The 19,473-nt window shown below is 49.7% G+C and overlaps 3 protein-coding genes across 3 annotated transcripts; 2 read left to right on the forward strand and 1 right to left on the reverse strand.

The window, feature by feature from the left end:
* Positions 1–315: 315 nt before the first annotated feature.
* BDP81DRAFT_465642 (fungal-specific transcription factor domain-containing protein) lies at positions 316–2,757 on the forward strand (the record flags this gene model as incomplete). Its single annotated transcript, XM_060594303.1, has 5 exons — positions 316–553; positions 608–799; positions 917–1,150; positions 1,222–1,643; positions 1,696–2,757. The coding sequence occupies 5 exons, from the start codon at positions 316–318 to the stop codon at positions 2,755–2,757; spliced, it is 2,148 nt and encodes a 715-aa protein (XP_060439153.1).
* A 35-nt stretch (positions 2,758–2,792) lies between these two features.
* On the reverse strand, positions 2,793–4,980 carry BDP81DRAFT_385276 (general substrate transporter). The gene is made up of 2 exons (XM_060586975.1): positions 3,166–4,980; positions 2,793–3,069 (listed from the first exon to the last, which is right to left on the reverse strand). The coding sequence occupies exons 1-2, from the start codon at positions 4,769–4,771 to the stop codon at positions 2,975–2,977; spliced, it is 1,701 nt and encodes a 566-aa protein (XP_060439154.1). The 5' UTR covers positions 4,772–4,980; the 3' UTR covers positions 2,793–2,974.
* A 12,510-nt stretch (positions 4,981–17,490) lies between these two features.
* On the forward strand, positions 17,491–18,198 carry BDP81DRAFT_440293 (uncharacterized protein). The gene is made up of 2 exons (XM_060591491.1): positions 17,491–17,532; positions 17,595–18,198. The coding sequence occupies exon 2, from the start codon at positions 17,595–17,597 to the stop codon at positions 17,811–17,813; it is 219 nt and encodes a 72-aa protein (XP_060439155.1). The 5' UTR covers positions 17,491–17,532; the 3' UTR covers positions 17,814–18,198.
* The last annotated feature ends 1,275 nt before the right edge of the window (positions 18,199–19,473 follow it).

Raw genomic sequence — 19,473 nt, forward strand, 5'->3', positions numbered from 1 at the left:
CAAAGGTGCAGCACTTATCGCTAACTGTTCCCGCGGAGGCCTGCCAATAACAGTTGCAATACAGACCTGACTTGCATGTGGGACCAAGATAATACATATTGGACACATGTCCGTATATGCATTTCTTCCCCAGACAATGCTTCTCCAAAACCAATGCGGAGACAATCTCTATACATTGCCGAGTCATATATGCCGGGCCATCTTGCCAAAGAACGTGTTATCTCTCGTCCTCTGCGGAAGTCTTTGTTTTCACCGATTGCTTCCACCGGTATCCTCAAGTCCCTTACCTCAAGCCTGTAGGGCATCGACTGCATCATGCACACGTCGAGATCCAGAGGAACACATTCTTTTGAAGGATGTAAGACGTGCAGGAAACGTCACCTGAAATATGACCAGACCACACCCAGGTGCAGAAGATGTTGCATCTCAGGCTTGGAATGCGATTTCAAAGCGGCTCTTCGCTGGGTTGTAGTGGCTGGCCCGGACGACTCTAGCACGTTCTTTCCTCCTGCAAATGACGCCGCACAGTATTCTAGGCGTCACTTGTACTCTGGTGAGTCCGAGGTCTTTGATTTGTGATCGTATAGCTGAATATGCAGTGTTACAGAAGAATTGAGAGAAGTGATGAGCACTTCTCTCATTGTGAATCTGCCCTCGACTATCAACGAAGCTCTTTTCAGGATTGAGGACATGACTAAATCAACGGAGATCAACAATGACATGAATCTCAATATCGGGCCATTCGGTGTTTTCAATGGAACATATGCGGTTGAAGACAGGAAGCCAAAGGCAGAACAAGGTGCGAAGCCAAATATTGCAGTGGTCGAGAAACGCACTTCCGACGATTCCCCCATTATCTCCTTTTCGGAAGGCACCGTCTCACCCTTCACCGGATGCAACATGAATCCTATGCGAGACAACAATGACGCCACGACCGATATCTCGGGATATTCCGGACCTAATGAGAACGACTTCACGATGTTTAACGCCCTCGATGAGCTGTTCTCGGACTCTCTAGATTTCCTTCAATGGGGGGACTTGTTCACCTGGGATATCGGAGTGAACAATTCTCCCCAGCCAAGCCATTCCATGGACTGTGTTCCAACTACCAATCAACCAGTATACGATACGCTAGACGGATGGACGCTCTGTGAAACGATCAATTTGCAGACAACAGACACCCGAGAGTCCAACAGCATACAGCCTGACGCCATCTTACAGCCAAAGAAGATCTAGTCGTGGATGCTCCGCTTCTACTGAGGCACTTCTATGACGAAGTAATTAATCAAATGGGCTCACTGCCGATTAACGAGAAGTCCGCTTGGAGAATCTTGAACTTTCCTTCTGCTATCGTAACACTCAGCCAGCTTACTATCCTTGGACTTTCCAGTAATGATATCCGACACGCCAACCTATCAAACCTCTATGCCATCATTGCGGTATCCGCATTTCATCTATCGCTCAATTCAGAGAACTTTCCGGAGCTAGCTAAGCCAGGGAGTTACTGGATGTCTCTTTCTAAGAGGACATATGAATGTGCCAAGTCCCAATTAATGCTCAGCTTCGAGAAAGAGTCTGCTACTCCAACAAAGGCCAAATACAAGGAACAACTGATGGCCGCCGCAGCCATTCTTGCAACCGCTGTAGGTACTTCACTAATACCATGATTCTGGAATTGTGCTGACTCTAGAACAGCTACTGTCTGGTAACGAACAAGACACATGCCGCTATCTCCTAGAAATGGAGAGGCTTATTCGTGTTCGCGGATTGCGAAAGTCAAAGTTATCACGTCGAGCCCGACTGTTGCATAATGTTTACGCCTGGATGAGGATAGTCTCGGAAAGCACTAAGACATTCCATGACGAAGCACCAAGACTCGACTCAACGAGCATTAATGGTATCTGGGTTACTTCTCATGACCAGGCTCAGCTCGGAACAGCATCATCTAGACCAGTCATCCCCAGCTCGGAGTTGCTGGGAAAAGGCTACCCAGAAATTACTCTTGATAACTTTCTTCACTTGGAACCTTTCCAACTTCATCCTGACCACACTTCCGGTGGGCCCATCAACGATGATGTGCCCCTTACTAACAAAGACATACATCTGGCGAGTTCGATACAGGACCAAGAAGACATGTATATGCAGATCTACGGCGTGCCCGAAACTTGGCTGAGGCTTGTATCTCAGATTACGCGACTGGCCAACGTCATGGATCATCTAGCGCCAAAGGAAAGCCAGCCTGACGCCATCAAAATGGCAGCACTGCAGCCAAAGGCATCTTATCTCGAGGAAGCTGTCTGTGCTTTTAGAGCAAGATACAACGGTCAGCATGAACAGGATCTGGATGACGAGAAGCCCCATGTGCACGTGGTGCGGGCGTTAAGCCTGGCCCTGATGATATTTTTTTATCGGAGGATTCGAAAGATTAATCCCATGCTGCTCCAGGAAAGCGTCAATGAAGTGATGGAAGCCTTGCAAGGGTTCGATGACGCGCTGAGCCGGAACAAGTTGCTAGGGCCAGGCACAGCCTGGCCAGCTTTCATTGCAGGCGCAGAAGCGACGAAACCAGAGAAACGGGAGCAATTCAGTTCTCGGCTGTTGAGAGCCCATGCTAAGTCTGGATGGAAAGGTTACTGCGTGTCGAGGGAAGTTTTGCGGGAGGTTTGGAGAAATCAGGATGCTGATGATAACACGTCAAGACGCTCAACGTGGGTAGATGTTTGCAGGAGGAACCGTCGCTGGCCACTACTATGTTGAGACACATGCAGAGGATGGGTGTAATAGAATGATAAGCAGCAAGCTGGGTTCATGTTCATTTGCATGTGGGGATTAGTCAAGGTAAACGCAAGTCTTGAGGCATGTGCAAGCCTTCGAATAACGTTACGTTAAATCAGGAGTATGTATTCAACAGTGCGGTACGCCTTTACTTGATCAATGTATCTAAGCGACAGAGAGCGTCCCAATAAAGTGTGCTCTAAATATGCTTCTCGTTGAGTTCACTAACGTTCCTATTCAGGTCGTCCTCGTCGAGCTTCTTGGCGCTATTATCACCTCCAGTTAATTCGAACACTACGATGAGATGTGTTAGTGAATTCAACTTTAAACGAAAAAAGGGGACGTAATGGAAGTCCAAGGCAACAGAGACATGGAAAAGCTTTGACTTACAATCAACGGGGGTGGTCGCGAACTGACGAGCCGGAGTCCTCTTCTGGAACAGGTAGTCCAGCTCTGCGAAAGTGCGGTTCTTAGTTTCAGGGAGGAAGAAGAAGATCAGTACAGCCCAGAGGCAGCAAAGTCCGAAATAGAACAACCCAGTCTTCGCACCCCAGTTCCAAGAGTCGCTGCTGGAGTTAAGCATGCGGGGGTTGAGCTGCTGCACGACGATTTGGCCAACGACGTAGATAGCGCGACCTAGAACAATCGTCTGAGCTCGAACGCGACTCGAGGGCGTCTCTCCGACAATGGTGTATGTTGTAGGACCCAGCGATAGCTTAAAGGTCAGGTTGACAATAATCATGACCACAGCTACAGCGAGAGCAACGTTGGTTTTTCCTGGGATGAAACCTAGGATGCCGATGACGAGCATGAGGAGACCAATGATTGAGGAACCCCAGAAGAAGAAGACGCGACGCCCAACTCTGCCCATGAGTGAAATAGCAATTGCAGTGCCCACGATGTTGCCCGACTGGATACCCATGCTGAAGTCAAAGGCTCGGACCTCTGGCATACCGGCCGATTGCAAGAAGATGGTGGCATAGGCGCAGATGGCCTGGCCGTTGAGAATTTGAATAAGCCAAGCCATGGCCACAATGCCTGTGCGGCGCAAGTTGGTACCATGGAAACAATCGCGGTAGCTAGCGCCAGCTGACTCAATCTTCTCCATTTCGTTGGTGTGTCTCATCAGAGCCAATGTCTGAGCCATGGTCTCTTCGGTATAAAAGTTCTTGCGGGCAAGACGGCGTAGGGATTTCTCGGCTTCTTCGATGCGGCCACGGCGAACAAGGTACCATGGACTTTCAGGGGCGAGAAAGCCAACAGTGAACAGGGGCACCACCCAAACCCATTGGAGGGCGTAAGGAATCTTCCATGCCAAGTCTCCCTTCAGACCTAGGGAACCACGAAGAACGCCTGCGGCAAGGAATGAGCCGCAGCCCCAACACATGGAAACCCAGGCAGTCAAATAGCCTCGCATTGCGGCAGGGCAAATTTCGGCAGCGTAGGCGGTGGTTAGGGTCTGGAAGATACCCCAGGGAATGCCGCACAAAATGTTGGCGGCGAAAAGCATCTGAACGTTGACTGCGAAGAACAACGAAAAGATCGTGCATCCCATGAGTGCCATGGCACCCATGTAAACTCGTCGGGAACCATAGCGGGACTGAAGCCAGCCGTTGAAAAGCAGTCCAATGATGCTACCGAGGTTGTTGCCGTTACCGATGGCCGCTTGCCACGAAGTCGGAATATGTTGCTTGCCGTTGGCGTCTGGCCAGCCGAACCTCCTCAAATACGCCTTTTGTCCAAAGAAGTTGTTGACAAGACCGACGTCCATGCCTTCCATAATCAGGGCCATGCTTAGGAGCATGCTGTAGATGGCGGCTGGCAGATATCGTGACACGAGCTCCTTGCGAGGCAGCCTAGTCTCTTCTTCGCTAGCGGCTGCGGCAGCCTGAATAAGAGCAATGTTGGGAGTGTATGTGCCATATTCTGCGTGGTCAACGGACCTGGACCTGGCCTTGGCCAAGGTTTCGGGCAGTCCCTTTTCGTTGTCGGCCATCTTGACACTCTAGTCGTCTAAGCTGATGCTTTATGTGACGATGATAGCGGGAAGTGATGTGGTTAGAGAAGACAGGAGACTTGCCAGTAAGCAGAAGAGCGGAAGATGGAGAAGATAAGCACTTTTGTGTTGCACGTCTGAATACCATTGATCGGACCGGTTCCCTGGTTGCCAAGATGCCAAGAAGTGTCCTCCAACCACCTGCCCTTGATGCTGGGGTTATTCGCGCAAGTTCAATCCCGAGTTTGGATTGCGTGAACTCAATTTCCCCACACTATCCCCATGGGGTTTACAGTTGTCTTTTTGGGGAATGCGTAAATGAAGCGGGGATAGAAGACGAAATTCTGGGGTATCTTTCGACCGAGCGCGTGAGGAAATTGCTAGGGGAGGAGCTCCTTTGCGCCGGTAGATCAGGTGCCTCATTGATGCAGAAGTATCTACCAGGATCCCGACCTCTCGTTCAGATTACTTTCGAGATGGTGTGGTGTAGCGTGCTCGTGTCTGGACGAACTACTTCATGGTCGATGCACTGAACCCTGAAAGCTGATGGTCATGGGTAACGATGCCCATGTCTTGGCTGCATGCAACAGCTTGACACAAAGATAGGAATGCAGACAGTGAAGTCTACGAGAAGCGATCGAGGCTGCGAGCATTGCATCGTCTGACGGGACTAGTGTGCGTGCCTAAAGAAACAGGAGGAAAAAAGGTACTATCGCACAAGCTCCGTGCGTACTCGGAATGATTCAGTCATGTCCCCAAGTCATGCCAGTTCGTCTTGAGATTTAGCGAAGCCAACTTTGTTTTCTCTCCGTCGAGCTTGCCCAGCGCAGTGCCTAGTCTTGGCTCCTTGGCTCCCAAGCCGCTTGCGCCGCAACTGCAATTTCACATCGGACTTACGCACTTGATATGGATTAATTAGTCTACATCTGTCGCCGCCAGATGGCCCGGTATCACTGCAGAAAGCCTGAAGGATTTGGGGATTGAGGAGGATAACAACATATTCTGCATGCGGTGTGCTCAATCAAGCCCATGATAAGTCAGACGCGAAGTGGGATTAAGGTCGACTTTTGCGAAACAAAAGGCAGGCAGTGACCGACTGGGGGGAGAGCTGGCGTCTCCCTATTGGCCTGATGCACCCACCTGGGGACTTTTGCTGGGGTAATAAACGCGGGGTGGAGGTGACACTTCCGAGGTTCTGGTTCACTCTCCGCTTTTTCTAGTTGATGCATCCTGTTATCCGCGCGATGGCACATTGTTTTCACAGGCGATGACAATTGCAATGTGATTTCATCATCATCACAAAGCTGGGTCAGAAATTTACCCATTGTTCTTCATGTGCGTGGCACCAGTAGATAAAGTAGCTAACGTGGTTTACCAGTCAGCCGCGCATATCAGTCAGCCGCGCATATCAGTCAGCCGCGCATATCAGTCAGCCGCGCATATCAGTCAGCCGCGCATTTCCTTATCGTATACTAAGTCGCCTACATTATATAATTAATATCTTTTTCATTGTTGGTTATATAACGTTCAAATTTTTTCATTAGTCTTTGATAAGAGTCACTAAACTAAATAAAAAGTTTTAAAAATTAATTTCTATTTAGAGAAAGAGTAAATAACTATATTATATCCTTATTAAAGACCCATTTTTCTATTCCACTACTTATTTCAATATAAAAAGATTAATGTGTCTTTTTTTATTAAATCTAACTAGTTATAACTAACTATTTTAAATAGTTATATTATGAAGATACTAAAATATTTCTAATTAGTTATTATTCAAAGAAATTAGGTAAATATGCAATTTAGTATGCGATAAGGAAATGCGCGGCTGACTGGTAAACCACGTTATGAGACTTTTGTTTTCACTGCATCAGTGTCTTCACCGTGGATCGGGAACAGCCATGTAAACGGGGCACTTCAGGCAGTTGGAGGGAGGAGGAATCCCTCGAGTTTGATTTGTTGTCATTTCAAGGCACACCTCGGTCGACTTAGACCGAAGGCCAAGAGACAACACGGTTTGCCCAGCCTTGGTAAACGCCACCAAATATTCATTCCACCACTAGGATAATAGGAAGAGCGAGCGTGTTCCTAGATGTAGTGGGCTGACGAGACTCGATGAGCTGCTACTTGAATCCTGTGGAACATGTTGGTTTTGACAAAGTCCGCTGCCTCTTCTTCAGAAATCCTGCTACACCCTCCGTGCTGCAAGCCGAGAGAAGCAATGTTGCTCGACTTGGCAACCGCCCTCGTAGTACATACATGCCCCGAAGACTCACCTCACTGCTGGTGGAATGTTGATGTGACCCGCCACTCAGGACTGAAATCTAATAACTGGTCCACGCTTACAATGCACTTGCATTGCATGAGGTAGGGTCTGAGAGCAGCCGACCTCATAGTTGCTTAGGCTATGTTGATTCGTTATTACCGATTACTTGGTGCTATAGTCCATCGAACTTCGAGCATCTCAAGAGGGAGATCATATCCTTGTGTAATTTTGCTTACAATACGCGGTGCTTAGTATTGACTACCATTGCAAAAGATTGTGGGAATGATCACGGCCGACAGGTGCCCTTGTAATATGTTTAGTAGGCTGGAGCAAATGTTGCCAAGTGGAAGAAGCAAGGAGTAAAAGGAAATTGTTGGTATTCCTTTCACAGGGAATTTGGTTCGAACCGTAGGGTCCTGGGGGTGACGAAGTATCAATATCTCTGTATTGATTGATTCTGCGTAAGGAGTAAAAGGGAGATTCCAACCGGAGGTTGGGTGGGTAGTCGAGGTCTAATTGTACTCCCTCGAGATGGCCCATGCTCTGCCCTTACTCGCGGTCGAATTGGACTTCTAATTCGACAGAAATGTATTCAGTCATCTGTCGTTTGCATCACTGATTCATTTAAGGAGACTACTTACCTTACTTTACTAAGTTTGTTATTGTACCTCGATGGTCAACCATAGAAAATCGAAAATGCACAACTCCGGCGAAATTCTGGATGACCTACTACCTTAGGAATCGGAATCGCAAAGAACTGGAAGCTGTTTACGCTTCATAGGCCTGGGGAATAACACTATGAGATACATTTCCCCCCCTATAGGGAAGGGGAACTATTACCAAGTAATCTGTTTTCGGTAACTATGCAATAGCAATCCGGAAATTGGGCCATGACTCAGTCCGAAGTTTTCCCAATCGATACTTACAACGTAAAAAGACATTGCTATTGGGAAAGGGATCCTGCTGAGCAACATCACGTTTTTCACTGCGTAGTACGTGACAGAAAACGATCTACCCACGGTCGCTAAGGACTAAGAAGCTAAGTAGACGTCACCGGCTAAGGTAAGCATAGTATCTTGGCGAACAACTTGGGAAGCTGCCCACGTCGTCGGAAACAATGTGTGAAAGAGTCTTAATTTTGATTAGAAGACTGAAGCTTTCAACCAACCGTCGTAAAACTCCTGAGTAAAGTAGTGTGGGCAGTACACACTGCTCATCTGGACCAACGAGGCAAGCAATGAGGCAATACGACTGGTGTTGACGGTTGGTTGGTGATGTTGTGGTGAAGGTGGCTGCGGTGGGCTGGATCAACCAGGAGGTGGATCAGGCAGCTGGTGCCTGGGGCACCAGCCACTGCCTCAGGTATCCACAGTCCCATAAGTAGTCGTAGAGTAACTTACCTTAAATACTTAAAGAGCTCGTCGGTATTTGTTCCACCTAGTTCAAGCGCGAAATGTCTCCATCTGGCGAGAACCTTCCCTCGTGGGCCAAGTCCGAGCTAACGTACCTCACCCAGGACAAGAATTGAACTTACTAAAGCCTACACGTACTGTAAGTTGATTTCTTGAATCTTACTCAATAATGCCCGGTTTTTTTGCAGACGAGGGAAGGTAGAAGCCGTTCGTCGATTCTGCAAATGACGGGTGGTCCTGGTGTACTAAAAACACCTCACCAATGCAGATACTTGTCAATAGCAGGGTGGCATTGATCACTAATCATCAACTCAATCCTGAGCCGGTATTACCTTTTTAAAGATGCTGTAGACTCTTGATCAGCGGCACTTCTCGGTTCGTCCGTCTAGTCCGTATACACTGGCTAGAGATCAACAACGCAAAGAAATATCTTCGACTGTGTATGAAATTGAAAAGAAACACTGCAGTTTCTGAATTATGTCCGTGATGGAGATTATAGACCCAAGGTAGGCGTGCTACAAGCAGGTCGCTAAAGGAGAGAGCAAGGCTTAAGAAAGGCTAAGTGTCGGATTGGAAGTCCAATTCGGCCGCGAGTAGGGGAAGAGCATGGGCCACCTCGAGGGGGTACACTTAGACCTCGACTACCCACCCAACCTCCGGTTGGAATCTCCCTTCTACTCCTCACGCAGAATCAATCAATACAGAGATATTGATACTTCGTCACCCCCAGGACCCTACGGTTCGAACCAAATTCCCTGTGAAAGGAATACCAACACTGATCAGTGGTTAAATTCCACTATCGCAGATCAGCAAGGCATCCCACGAAAGCAGAAGAGGCGACCCTCTAATACCGAACGGGATAGAGGAATCGTGCTCCCTTGACCTCTCGAATCTCACGAGAGGAGGCGTCCATCACGTCAGCAACGCCTTTGACGGTCGACCGGCCAGACGCCTCGAGCGCCCGACGACCGACGAAGGATCCTTTACTTATAAGTCAAACCCCCCACTTCCTGGCACCCCACTGTTTCTGGCACCCACAAAAACGCGAAAATCCACCACAACCCAATGCCCACCCCCAACCTCCTTTTATCACAACATTTTCAATTCGCGTCCAAATGGGCTCATCTTTTGCACATACCTTCTTCTATATCTAATGCCTCAATATACCGAAGATCAGCTTCGTCAGGCTCTCGAGGACATCTCAAACGGCAAGAGTCAAAAGAGAGCCTCATTGGAGTATGGGATACCACGATCAACCCTCCAACTACGTCTCCAAGGTGGTCAGACTAGGAAAGTGGCTTTTGCTGACTGGCAGAGGCTGTCTCCTGACCAGGAGAGTAAGCTGGCACAATGGGTTCGCATTCAGGCTTCGCTGGGCCTCGCACCAACGCACCAACAGGTGAAGGAATTCGCAGAGCGAGTTCTGGCTGCTGCTGGGGATACCAAACCACTGGGAAAAGGCTGGATCTATGCCTTTGTGAGAAGGAACCCTATCATTAAGGTTCAGAGAAGTCGTTCTATCGATTCTAGACGCGTTAATGGGGCATCTACTGAGGTCATTAGGAACTGGTTTAAGTTCCTCGCTATCCCTGAGATCAAGGACATCAAACCAGCCAACAGATATAATATGGATGAGACTGGCATCCTCGAGGGTCAGGGAGCTAATGGGTTAGTGCTGGGTATGGCTGAGACGACGTCTGTTCGCAAGAAACAACCTGGGTCGAGGGCATGGGTCTCTATCATTGAGTGTATCTCAGCCTTGGGTAGGGCACTTCGTCCTCTTATCATTTTCAAGGGGAAGACAGTCCAACAGCAGTGGTTTCCATTACATCTCGTTCCATACGATGGGTGGGAGTTCACAGCAACAGATAATGGCTGGACTACAGACTTAACTGCCATTGAATGGTTAGAGAAGGTGTTCATCCCACAGACTATGCCTGAGGCTGAGGGGGAGGCTCGACTGCTGATTGTGGATGGGCATGGGAGTCATACGACGACAGACTTCATGTGGAATTGCTATATTAACAATATCCATTTACTGTTCTTACCACCACACTCCTCTCATGTCCTCCAGCCTCTTGACCAGTCTGTCTTCAGCCCTGTTAAGTCAGCCTATCGGAAGGAGCTCGGTTACTTGTCTCAATGGAACGACTCTACCATTATAGGTAAAAGGAACTTCCTGGACTGTTACCAGAAGGCTCGACTTGCTGGTCTATCAGTCTCGAACATCAGAAGTGGTTGGAAGTGGACTGGTCTACACCCTGTGGCGATGGTTAAGCCCCTGATGAACCCTATGGTACTACCTGAGCCTCCTGCTAAGCCCACCACACCCAAACCAACTAGTCAGGGCAGAAAGCGATGCCATAATGGTCAACAAACTACCCCTGTTGAGCCATGGGATTCTGCCTCCTCTGCAGTGGTCTGGTCGACACCCAGGAAGCTGGCAGAGCTCAGCGGTCAACTGCACTTATACACCCAACTCGACAATGATACCAGCACTCAACGGCTGCTATTCAGGAAGGTGAAAAAAGGCTTCACAGAGCAGGCCTGGCAACTGGCAGCTGCCCAGCAGCAACTAGCTCACCTGAGGGCTCAAGTTACCAACGCTGCAGTGAGGAAGAGGAAGACTGTTCAAATCGATCCCAACACGAAGTTCGCGAACATCAGGGATATCCATCGGGCTCAAATCGAAGCGGGTGAAAAGGAGGTTATCACGGCTGAATCCAGCGACTCTGAATGCCCTAGTGAGGCTGGCAGCTGTATTGTAGTGGGTGTGGTTGAGGATCAATAGTTAATAGTAATGAGGAGGTCGGGTTGTGATCCCATCGTTTTTGTGGTGCCAGAAACAGGGGGGTGCCAGGAAGTGGGGGGTTTGACTTACCGACTTCATCGCGGGAAGACCGCGAATTTAAGTCTGTCAAGTACACCAACCGCGACCAGACCGCGCGACAATTATATCTATTTTCCGCAGCCTGCGACTTACGCCCGCGAGACAATATACCGACTATACCTTCCAACGCGTGAAGTACGAGCCCTTCGACCAAAGCACAAAAGGGCACCACGCGACCAAGGAAGAAGACCAAGATGGCGGCTGAGCCCGAGGAACCCACGGCAACGAGGCCAGGAGTAACGACGAGATCTAGCGCCCGTCAGCAAGGAGAGGCGGGATCGAGCCAGACCCCGTCTAATCAGGCCAGCGACGACAGTCTGCTGCTGCCACGCCCGATAAGCGGCTCGACCCCCAGTCCACCAAGATCAAACACACCGACTGTCTCTGATACGAGCACTAGCCAGGGTACGGTTATAAGCGAGTCAACCAGAATGGCGATGACTAGGGTACCCATACCTCTCAAGTGGCTAGACATCAACAACTCATACTGGGGAAAGTGGACCTTCAGACCATCGGATACACCAGATAACGAGCGGGTCGACGCTGCCCTCGTTTTCTTAATGGAAATCTACGCTAAGCAAGGACTCGAGGGGCAACCCCTGTTTTACCAGATTACCGATGATATCGGCCACTGGCCAGGCAAATGGTTTGCAAGCGCCAACGACGGTATCGTCAGAGAAGTCGTCAGATTCCTTCATGGCCGAGGCATATTACCAGATTCGTCAGCTACGAGAGAACCTCACGAGACCCTCGCAGCCACACTGTCAGCATCAGAATTTACGCCTTGGAACCAACAGCAAGTCGACCGCGCAATATACCGGCTTAGCGAGTTCAGGCAGCGCATTACCAAGCCAGAATTTCTCTTGATGATCACCAATGGCGCAATCGGCCCCTATATGAGACAAGCCAACAGCGGCCCACCTCCAGAAGTACGTCAAGCAACGGTTCCTCCAATTGCAATTACAAGCCCAAGGTTACCGTCGACATCGCAACCCATGGGCCAAAACGGTGATATGCGAATAGAACCACATTCAACTACACAGAGCCAACGATTCAACTCGACACCACGCGAATCACGCGAGGAGCAGGATCCAATCATCGCTAACCCACGGCAATTAACGGACCTCACGAAGATATTCCCAAAAGAGAAGAAGTATGCAGGGGGGAAGTACGAGGTCCTACAAGAGACCCTGACCATGTTCTACGACTACTGCGAGAAGGCAGGAATCAAGGAACACCAATACCACTCAGCTATCACGATTGTACTCACGGGTAAGGCAAAGGAATATTACTACCTCGCGGTGCGTACACTCGACAAATCAGACTTCCTCAGCGTTGTTGACGCAATCCGAAGCCGCTTCGAGACACACGATAGGAGCCTCGAGCTCCTCGCCGAGCTAAGGGCACTTTCATATGGATCTATCGCTCGCGGAATGGAGGGCAAGCCACGCGTTGAGATTCTCGAGGAGCTTATCGACAAGATCGACAAGTTGGCCAAGACCCAGCCAACGGAGGGAACCAACGAGAGAAAAGTCGGATATCTCTGTACAGCGGTCCAGCGAGTCCCCGAGGCAAGGATGACTTTGCACGCACCGCCAACCGACTACGAGACCCTCTGCTCACGGCTGAGGTCGAGTTTCAACATCGAGGCCAGGATGCCCAGACAACAGCAATTCCGAGCAGTTGACGCACCATATCAACAACACTGGGTCGACCGTACATACAACGGCAAGGGAAAGGAAGCCAGATACGGCAACCGATCCAATGAGCAAGAGACACGAGGAGGATCAACAGCAGCCACAAGATTCAGGCCACGCGGAAATCAGCCTCGCGGAAAGTGCTGGGTCTGCAAGAAAGACGGCTGTTGGTCGACAAGCCATACCCAAGAGGAAAGGGATAAGTCGTACGAGAAATACAAGCAGACGAAAGGCACTGAGGGCAAGTCGAGCCCGGGCCAATTCCAGCAATTCCTCATCGACTACGAGGGAAAGGGCCCTTCCACACAAGGGGATCCTGATCACGAATCTGACATCGATGAGGACATCACTCCCTTCCTTAACAGAATCGACGATATCGTCGATAACGATTTCGACGACGTCGACGAGGTCCAACACGTCTTCTTCGCTCCCTCATCGTCAGGAGGATATTCCACTCTGAATGACAGGCAAGCGGTCAATACCCTCAACGAGGAGGCATTCTTCCATGGTTGTCAAGGCAGATTCGTACGAAGTAAGGGATCGTCGGCCCTATACGAAGGAAGCCAAGGATCAAGCGAAGCCTTGAGTGACCACAACCTGGCTAAAGAAGCATTGGATGATCACACCCGTACCGAAAAAAAAAGGAAGACAAGCTCAGGGGCCTCACTACTCCCCTTTTTATATCCACCAGATGAGCCAGACGAGGGGACGGCCCAGATATACCATACCCAGGAAAGGTACGGGCCAGACGTCTTCCAAGGGATTATCCCTGATACCGGAGCATCACATTGGTCTACCGGGGGACAGGGCCAGTTGGAAGCGCTACAGAAGATCTACCCAGCAGCGCTCGACAGGTCGAAGGCAGGCATCGCCGTTATCAGCTTCGGCCCAGGGGACCAACTGGTGGGAATTGGTACGGTGAGCATCACCACCACCTTCGGAACCATGACCTTCCATATCCTTCCGGTCAATACACCCTTTCTGTTATGCCTCAGAGATATGGACCGGTTAGGCATCACATTCGAGAACCTCAAGAACCGGATCTCCAATGGCACGCACTTCGAAAAAGTAGAAAGACGATGGGGCCACGCATTTATGAAGCTCGAGATCGCAAGCAGGTCGGTATACTACTTGACCGAGGTTGAGCTCAGGAGATTACACAAGCGTTTTGGGCACCCATCCGTCCCGAGATTACAGAACTTGCTCAAACAGTCGGGCAACGACGTCGAGACCGAGGCCTTGGAGCACATCACGAAAATCTGCCATCAATGTCAAATGAACGCCCAAAGGCCGCGCAGATTCCGCTTCAAGTTGCAAGATGAGATTCACTTCAACTGGGAGATCGTTATCGACATCTTCTACCTCAACGGCAAGCCGGCTCTTCACATCATTGATGCGGCCACATCATTCCAAGGTGGACAGTTCCTCGACGACCTCCAGGCGAAGACGGTGTGGGCAGCAGTCAAAAGAGCGTGGATCGACACGTACCTCGGCCCACCTGACGGCATAAGAACAGATGCCGGAACCAGCTTCAAGTCCACGGAATTCAGGGATAATGCGAAATCATACGGCATCCAACTGAAAGTGGTACCAGTCGAGGCACATCACAGCATCGGCAAGGTGGAAAGGGCACATCAGCAGCTGAAAAGGGCATTCAAGATAATCAAAGACGAGAATCCCGGTGCCCCTGACGAAGACTGCCTCCAATCAGCATTCAAATGCTGCAATGATACCATGGGACCAGAAGGACTAGTCCCAACGCTCCTCGTCTTCGGTGCTTATCCAAGAACGACCACAGCCTCACCACCGTCACTAGACGTAGTCCAACGCGCGAAGGGCATCGAGAAGGCCATGAAGGCGCTACGCGAGGTCAATGCGAGGAGGCAAATCAATGAAGCCCTGGCTACACGTAATGAACCAGACATCTCATCGAACCTCGACATGCCACTAGGCTCAGACGTGAGAGTCTGGAGGTCAACTACAAATCAATGGACGGGACCATTCAGACTAATCTCCGTCGACGAGCGATCGTGCGTCGTAGCCAGAGATCGAGACCAACCGTTGGAGGTATCGATCACTGCTGTACGACCCTACTTGAGAGACGACAACGAGGAGATCGCAGATCAACCACAAGATAGAGGAGAGCCAGGGGAAGACCTACCTCCACCCCCTGAGATTGAGCAGGAAGTTGTCCTCGACGAAATTATCGTCGCAGCACCCTCAGACGATGAGGACGACGAACCCGACGACCAACAAGCAGAAGACGAAGAGCCACCTACCCAGCACAGTCCATCGCCGACGCCGCCGCCAAAGCGAGCCCCAACCAGGGATTGGAACACTTCATCGACAAGGGGAAGGCCACGGTACGAATGGAGGGATGGGTCACACGGAAGGGACCTCGGAAGGAGGAGAAAGGGGCACATTAGACAGCACTGGTCTTACACGCCTGATACACGACTTCGCAGCGTTCGAATTATCCTTCCAACCGTACCAGTTAGACGTTAAAAGAGAGAGATAGTCAGTGTCGGATTGGAAGTCCAATTCGGCCGCGAGTAGGGGAAGAGCATGGGCCACCTCGAGGGGGTACACTTAGACCTCGACTACCCACCCAACCTCCGGTTGGAATCTCCCTTCTACTCCTCACGCAGAATCAATCAATACAGAGATATTGATACTTCGTCACCCCCAGGACCCTACGGTTCGAACCAAATTCCCTGTGAAAGGAATACCAACACTAAGTTACCGATCCCCGGGAATGTCCATTATCTCGGTCTCGCGAAGTCAACTTAGATGTGCCTAGCTTGACCACAACTTCTTGACGACATTATGAGTGCGGCACTTTCTTAGCAATGTCCTTGCCCACTAGATTCGCCGCACGACTGATCACCGCCTGAGTGACTGGTCCTTGCTGTCAAATTAATCCTGGTATGTCTGGATCGTTTTAGCTCTTAACGGACTAGGAATTTTGTACGGGTGCCGAGATAAAAACCCCTCGTCGGCACCGAAGATCAGCATTGTGAGCAGCTGTCGGGTTCCTCGTTTCCCGAGTCCGTGTTATGGTAGGGGCTCCGCCGAAAACCCGATACATGCGTCATAGTTTTGATTAAACTTCAAGAACACCTGACTCAGACCCAGCGATCTGCAACGGACTTGTTTTCTCTGCTGAGCCGAGATATCGCACTTTAAGGAATGCAATACTAGCAGATCTCCTTGTGTATAAGATGTCAGGGAATTATAAAGCTTTTAGATCATGTAGGTATTTACAAGGAATTCGAGGGGCCATTCACCTATTGGCCTATTTTGAGATGGAAGGAACGAAATGAATTGTATATCTTAAGTCTTCTCCCTCACGTACATCCATGGCATCGCAGTTAGGCACTGGCGGAGGGGGTCTGGTGACATAATCGTCCAGCATCAGTACTTACCTTACCGAGAGTGTGGAGTTTTAATTTATCTAAAGACCCAAAAGAATGCAATCCGGCTCTACTCCGTTTGAATTTCGGGCCTTAGTTTTCGGTAGCCTTCGTGCTAGACGTCGACTGTGGCAAGGATTAGTGTTTATCCAATTCCTAACTATATTGATACAGGCGTTGGTCGAATCAAGCTACTGCTGCCAGGTTGCGTCAGCGTGTAAAAGAAAGTTGGCAGTGCACAAGGCCGAGAAGGATTACTATACATGAGTATCCACAGCATAGCAGGATCGTAACAGTTGTAAGGGGCTGGCCCCTAGGCTTGTTCAACGTAGAGGTGCCGTCGATTGACTATTCTAAGCTGAGGAGGAAAAGGAGGAATTACAGGGGTTCGCGTACAGCTATGGCATGATATACCCTGTGGGACTGTGGATACCTGAGGCAGTGGCTGGTGCCCCAGGCACCAGCTGCCTGATCCACCTCCTGGTTGATCCAGCCCATCGCAGCCACCTTCACCACAACATCACCAACCAACCGTCAACACCAGTCGTATTGCCTCATTGCTTGCCTCGTTGGTCCAGATGAGCAGTGTGTACTGCCCACATACCCGGACTCGGCGGTATACTACGGTAGAATAGTGGTTCCGGCAAAGCCGGATATCTCGACCGGCTCCAGCCTACAGTATAACCGAATATAATAATCCAATATAATAATCGGTTATTATAGGTCGCGGTCGGACAGCTTCCCAGCAGAGGGGTGTACGTGCGGCTCCGGCAAGGCCGGAGATCTCAACCGGGCTCCAGCCCGTGACAACAGTCGAGTGATGTCATCCAATCTATTAAACCTCTTTCTACACAGTAGCTTTAGATTTGATTCATGGAATACGGAGATCGTCTCGGGCCCGTCGGCAGTCCCATACGTGAGAAATTTACCTTGTAACCCAGGTACCGCTTTTAGATTTAAAGGCTTGCTTCCTCCGACGAGCAGGCATTTGTCTCTTATGGCACAACGACACTATCTATAAAACTTCTACAGACGAAGATCAACATAGACTAACATTTTACTGACGACGTTCTGGGCTACACGGTATGTGGAAGCTAACATACTTGACTGACAGGTATTATTATGCTGATACCTCAGTGAACTAGATGCACTTCTCCATCCTCGCCTTATATTTGGCTTTGGCGGCCGCCGCAACAATTCCTCAAGAACTTCCAAGAGACTCTGTTGATCTTCATCATCTTGTAGCGCGCCAATCATGCGGATATCCTTCTATTTGCCCCGGCGGTTGCGGAACCTGCTATCAGAACACCAATGTCTGTTGTCCTCGGGATAGCAACAAGTCATGCTTCCAGTTCTCATGCTGAAGAATCTCTCTTCTGGGATTAGGGGCTGAGACACTGTGGTGATGGCATACTGGGCGGAATAATACATGAAGAGGCTGTTTACAACAGGGCTATGTCTGTATTAAGAGGCTCAGCACCTTCCAGGATAGCGCTTTACTACATGTATTTGATTATATTGTGTTTAGCGTTGGAAAAGTCAAGAGAAAACGTGCAGGTGGAGTCTACCCGTGAAGACAAATACACATCAAGTAGGTACACGTGTGAAAAAGACCTCATAGATTAAGTAGGCGCTAAAAGTATTACCACCAGGACTATCTACTGAAAACCTAGCTACTAAACTGTATTATATGACCTGGTTGGAACAGCAAAGGCTGATAAGGAGTAATAGGCAGGTACCATGGTGTTACGCCCGCCGCAACTTGTCACTGTGGGCGCGTAGCTATATATGCAGAATAAGGGACAATGATGACCGGAGTCATCATTATCGAAGCTTTTGCTTTGTGCCACAGTTGGTTGCCTTGTCCAGCTCGTAACACATGGGCTGGCTGGCACCTGCCCTGGGCGAAGTGGGACAGCTGGCTTAGTCATCACGGCCGGATAAAGGGCTCCCAATAGGCTCACGGGTACCCGTGCATGTAAAATTCCACGGGTACCCGTCAAAATGACTAAGCAAGCTGGCGGCACAGATGGACGAACGCGTCTCGCGTCATTCTACACGTTTCTCTGCTCATGGCAACTCGGCCACAAGTTTCTGAAAAGAATGGAAATAGCCCCGGACAATCCAGCACTCAATTTCCTAGACGACTGTCTACCTCCTAAAAGCGAATATGAATCCCGCGATGACCTCATATTGGCAATTAACAATTGGGCAGTAACAAGGGGATATGCCTTCACGACCGGGAGATCGACCAAAGAGAAGAGTGGACGGCGGATAATTACGTATTTATACGATCGGTTATATTATCCCCTAAGCAAAGCAATAGCGCGCTAAAGACGAACCACGAGTAGGGGAACCGGTTGTTAATTTTCCGTGCTTGCTAAAGAATCCTTGGATAAAAGTATATGGAGCTTGAGATACCGCCCCGATAAACGGTTTTCTTCTCATAATTATCCCCGAAGCCAGTATCCGTCTGCTTACCTAATATACCGTAAGCTGATAGAGGAGGATTTTGCAAAAGTAGCCGGCCTATCAAATGCTGGCGTCGCGTGTTACAACCCAACATGCATAACAAGGCCAGGGGGCCCGCCCCACAGGCCTGCGGCGGCTATCTACCTGATATACGCAGAGAATCCGGGAACTCAGGTGACTCCTCATGGAACGGAAGAACTATGGAACAAGTCACGTGACGAGAAGGAAAGTGAACACACGATAAGGTGATCACAGTGATCACCCAAAGTGAGCGCAAAAAAAAACTTCTGAACACATACCTCGAAAGGTACCCACTATTAGTAATTGTTAAGGTTATAGAGGGCTACGGCCCACTGCACTATCATCTCTCAACATCAGCCCATACGAGCTGAATTCCACGACCATGGCGGTCTCCCTAGATGTAGGGCCATCGATCACGGTTCACGGGGACGCCGGTATATCTCGGCGGTCGGGACGAGTCCGGAAGCCGACTGCAAAGGTCAGAGTGGTTGAGCAAGTCAACCACTAGGACAATTCTGAGCTCAAAGACGA

This window comes from Colletotrichum phormii (assembly GCF_030913505.1).
Source record: "Colletotrichum phormii strain CBS 102054 chromosome Unknown BDP81scaffold_31, whole genome shotgun sequence".
Taxonomy (NCBI): domain Eukaryota; kingdom Fungi; phylum Ascomycota; class Sordariomycetes; order Glomerellales; family Glomerellaceae; genus Colletotrichum; species Colletotrichum phormii.

Excerpts from the sequence above, each read along its gene's own strand:
- BDP81DRAFT_385276 (XM_060586975.1), bottom strand. The coding sequence starts at position 4,771 with ATGGCCGACAACGAAAAGGGACTGCCCGAAACCTTGGCCAAGGCCAGG. Across the intron at positions 3,070-3,165 it reads CGCGACCACCCCCGTTGATT|TGTTCGAATTAACTGGAGGT; the intron begins GTAAGTCAAAGC and ends ATCTCATCGTAG.
- BDP81DRAFT_440293 (XM_060591491.1), top strand. The coding sequence starts at position 17,595 with ATGCACTTCTCCATCCTCGCCTTATATTTGGCTTTGGCGGCCGCCGCA.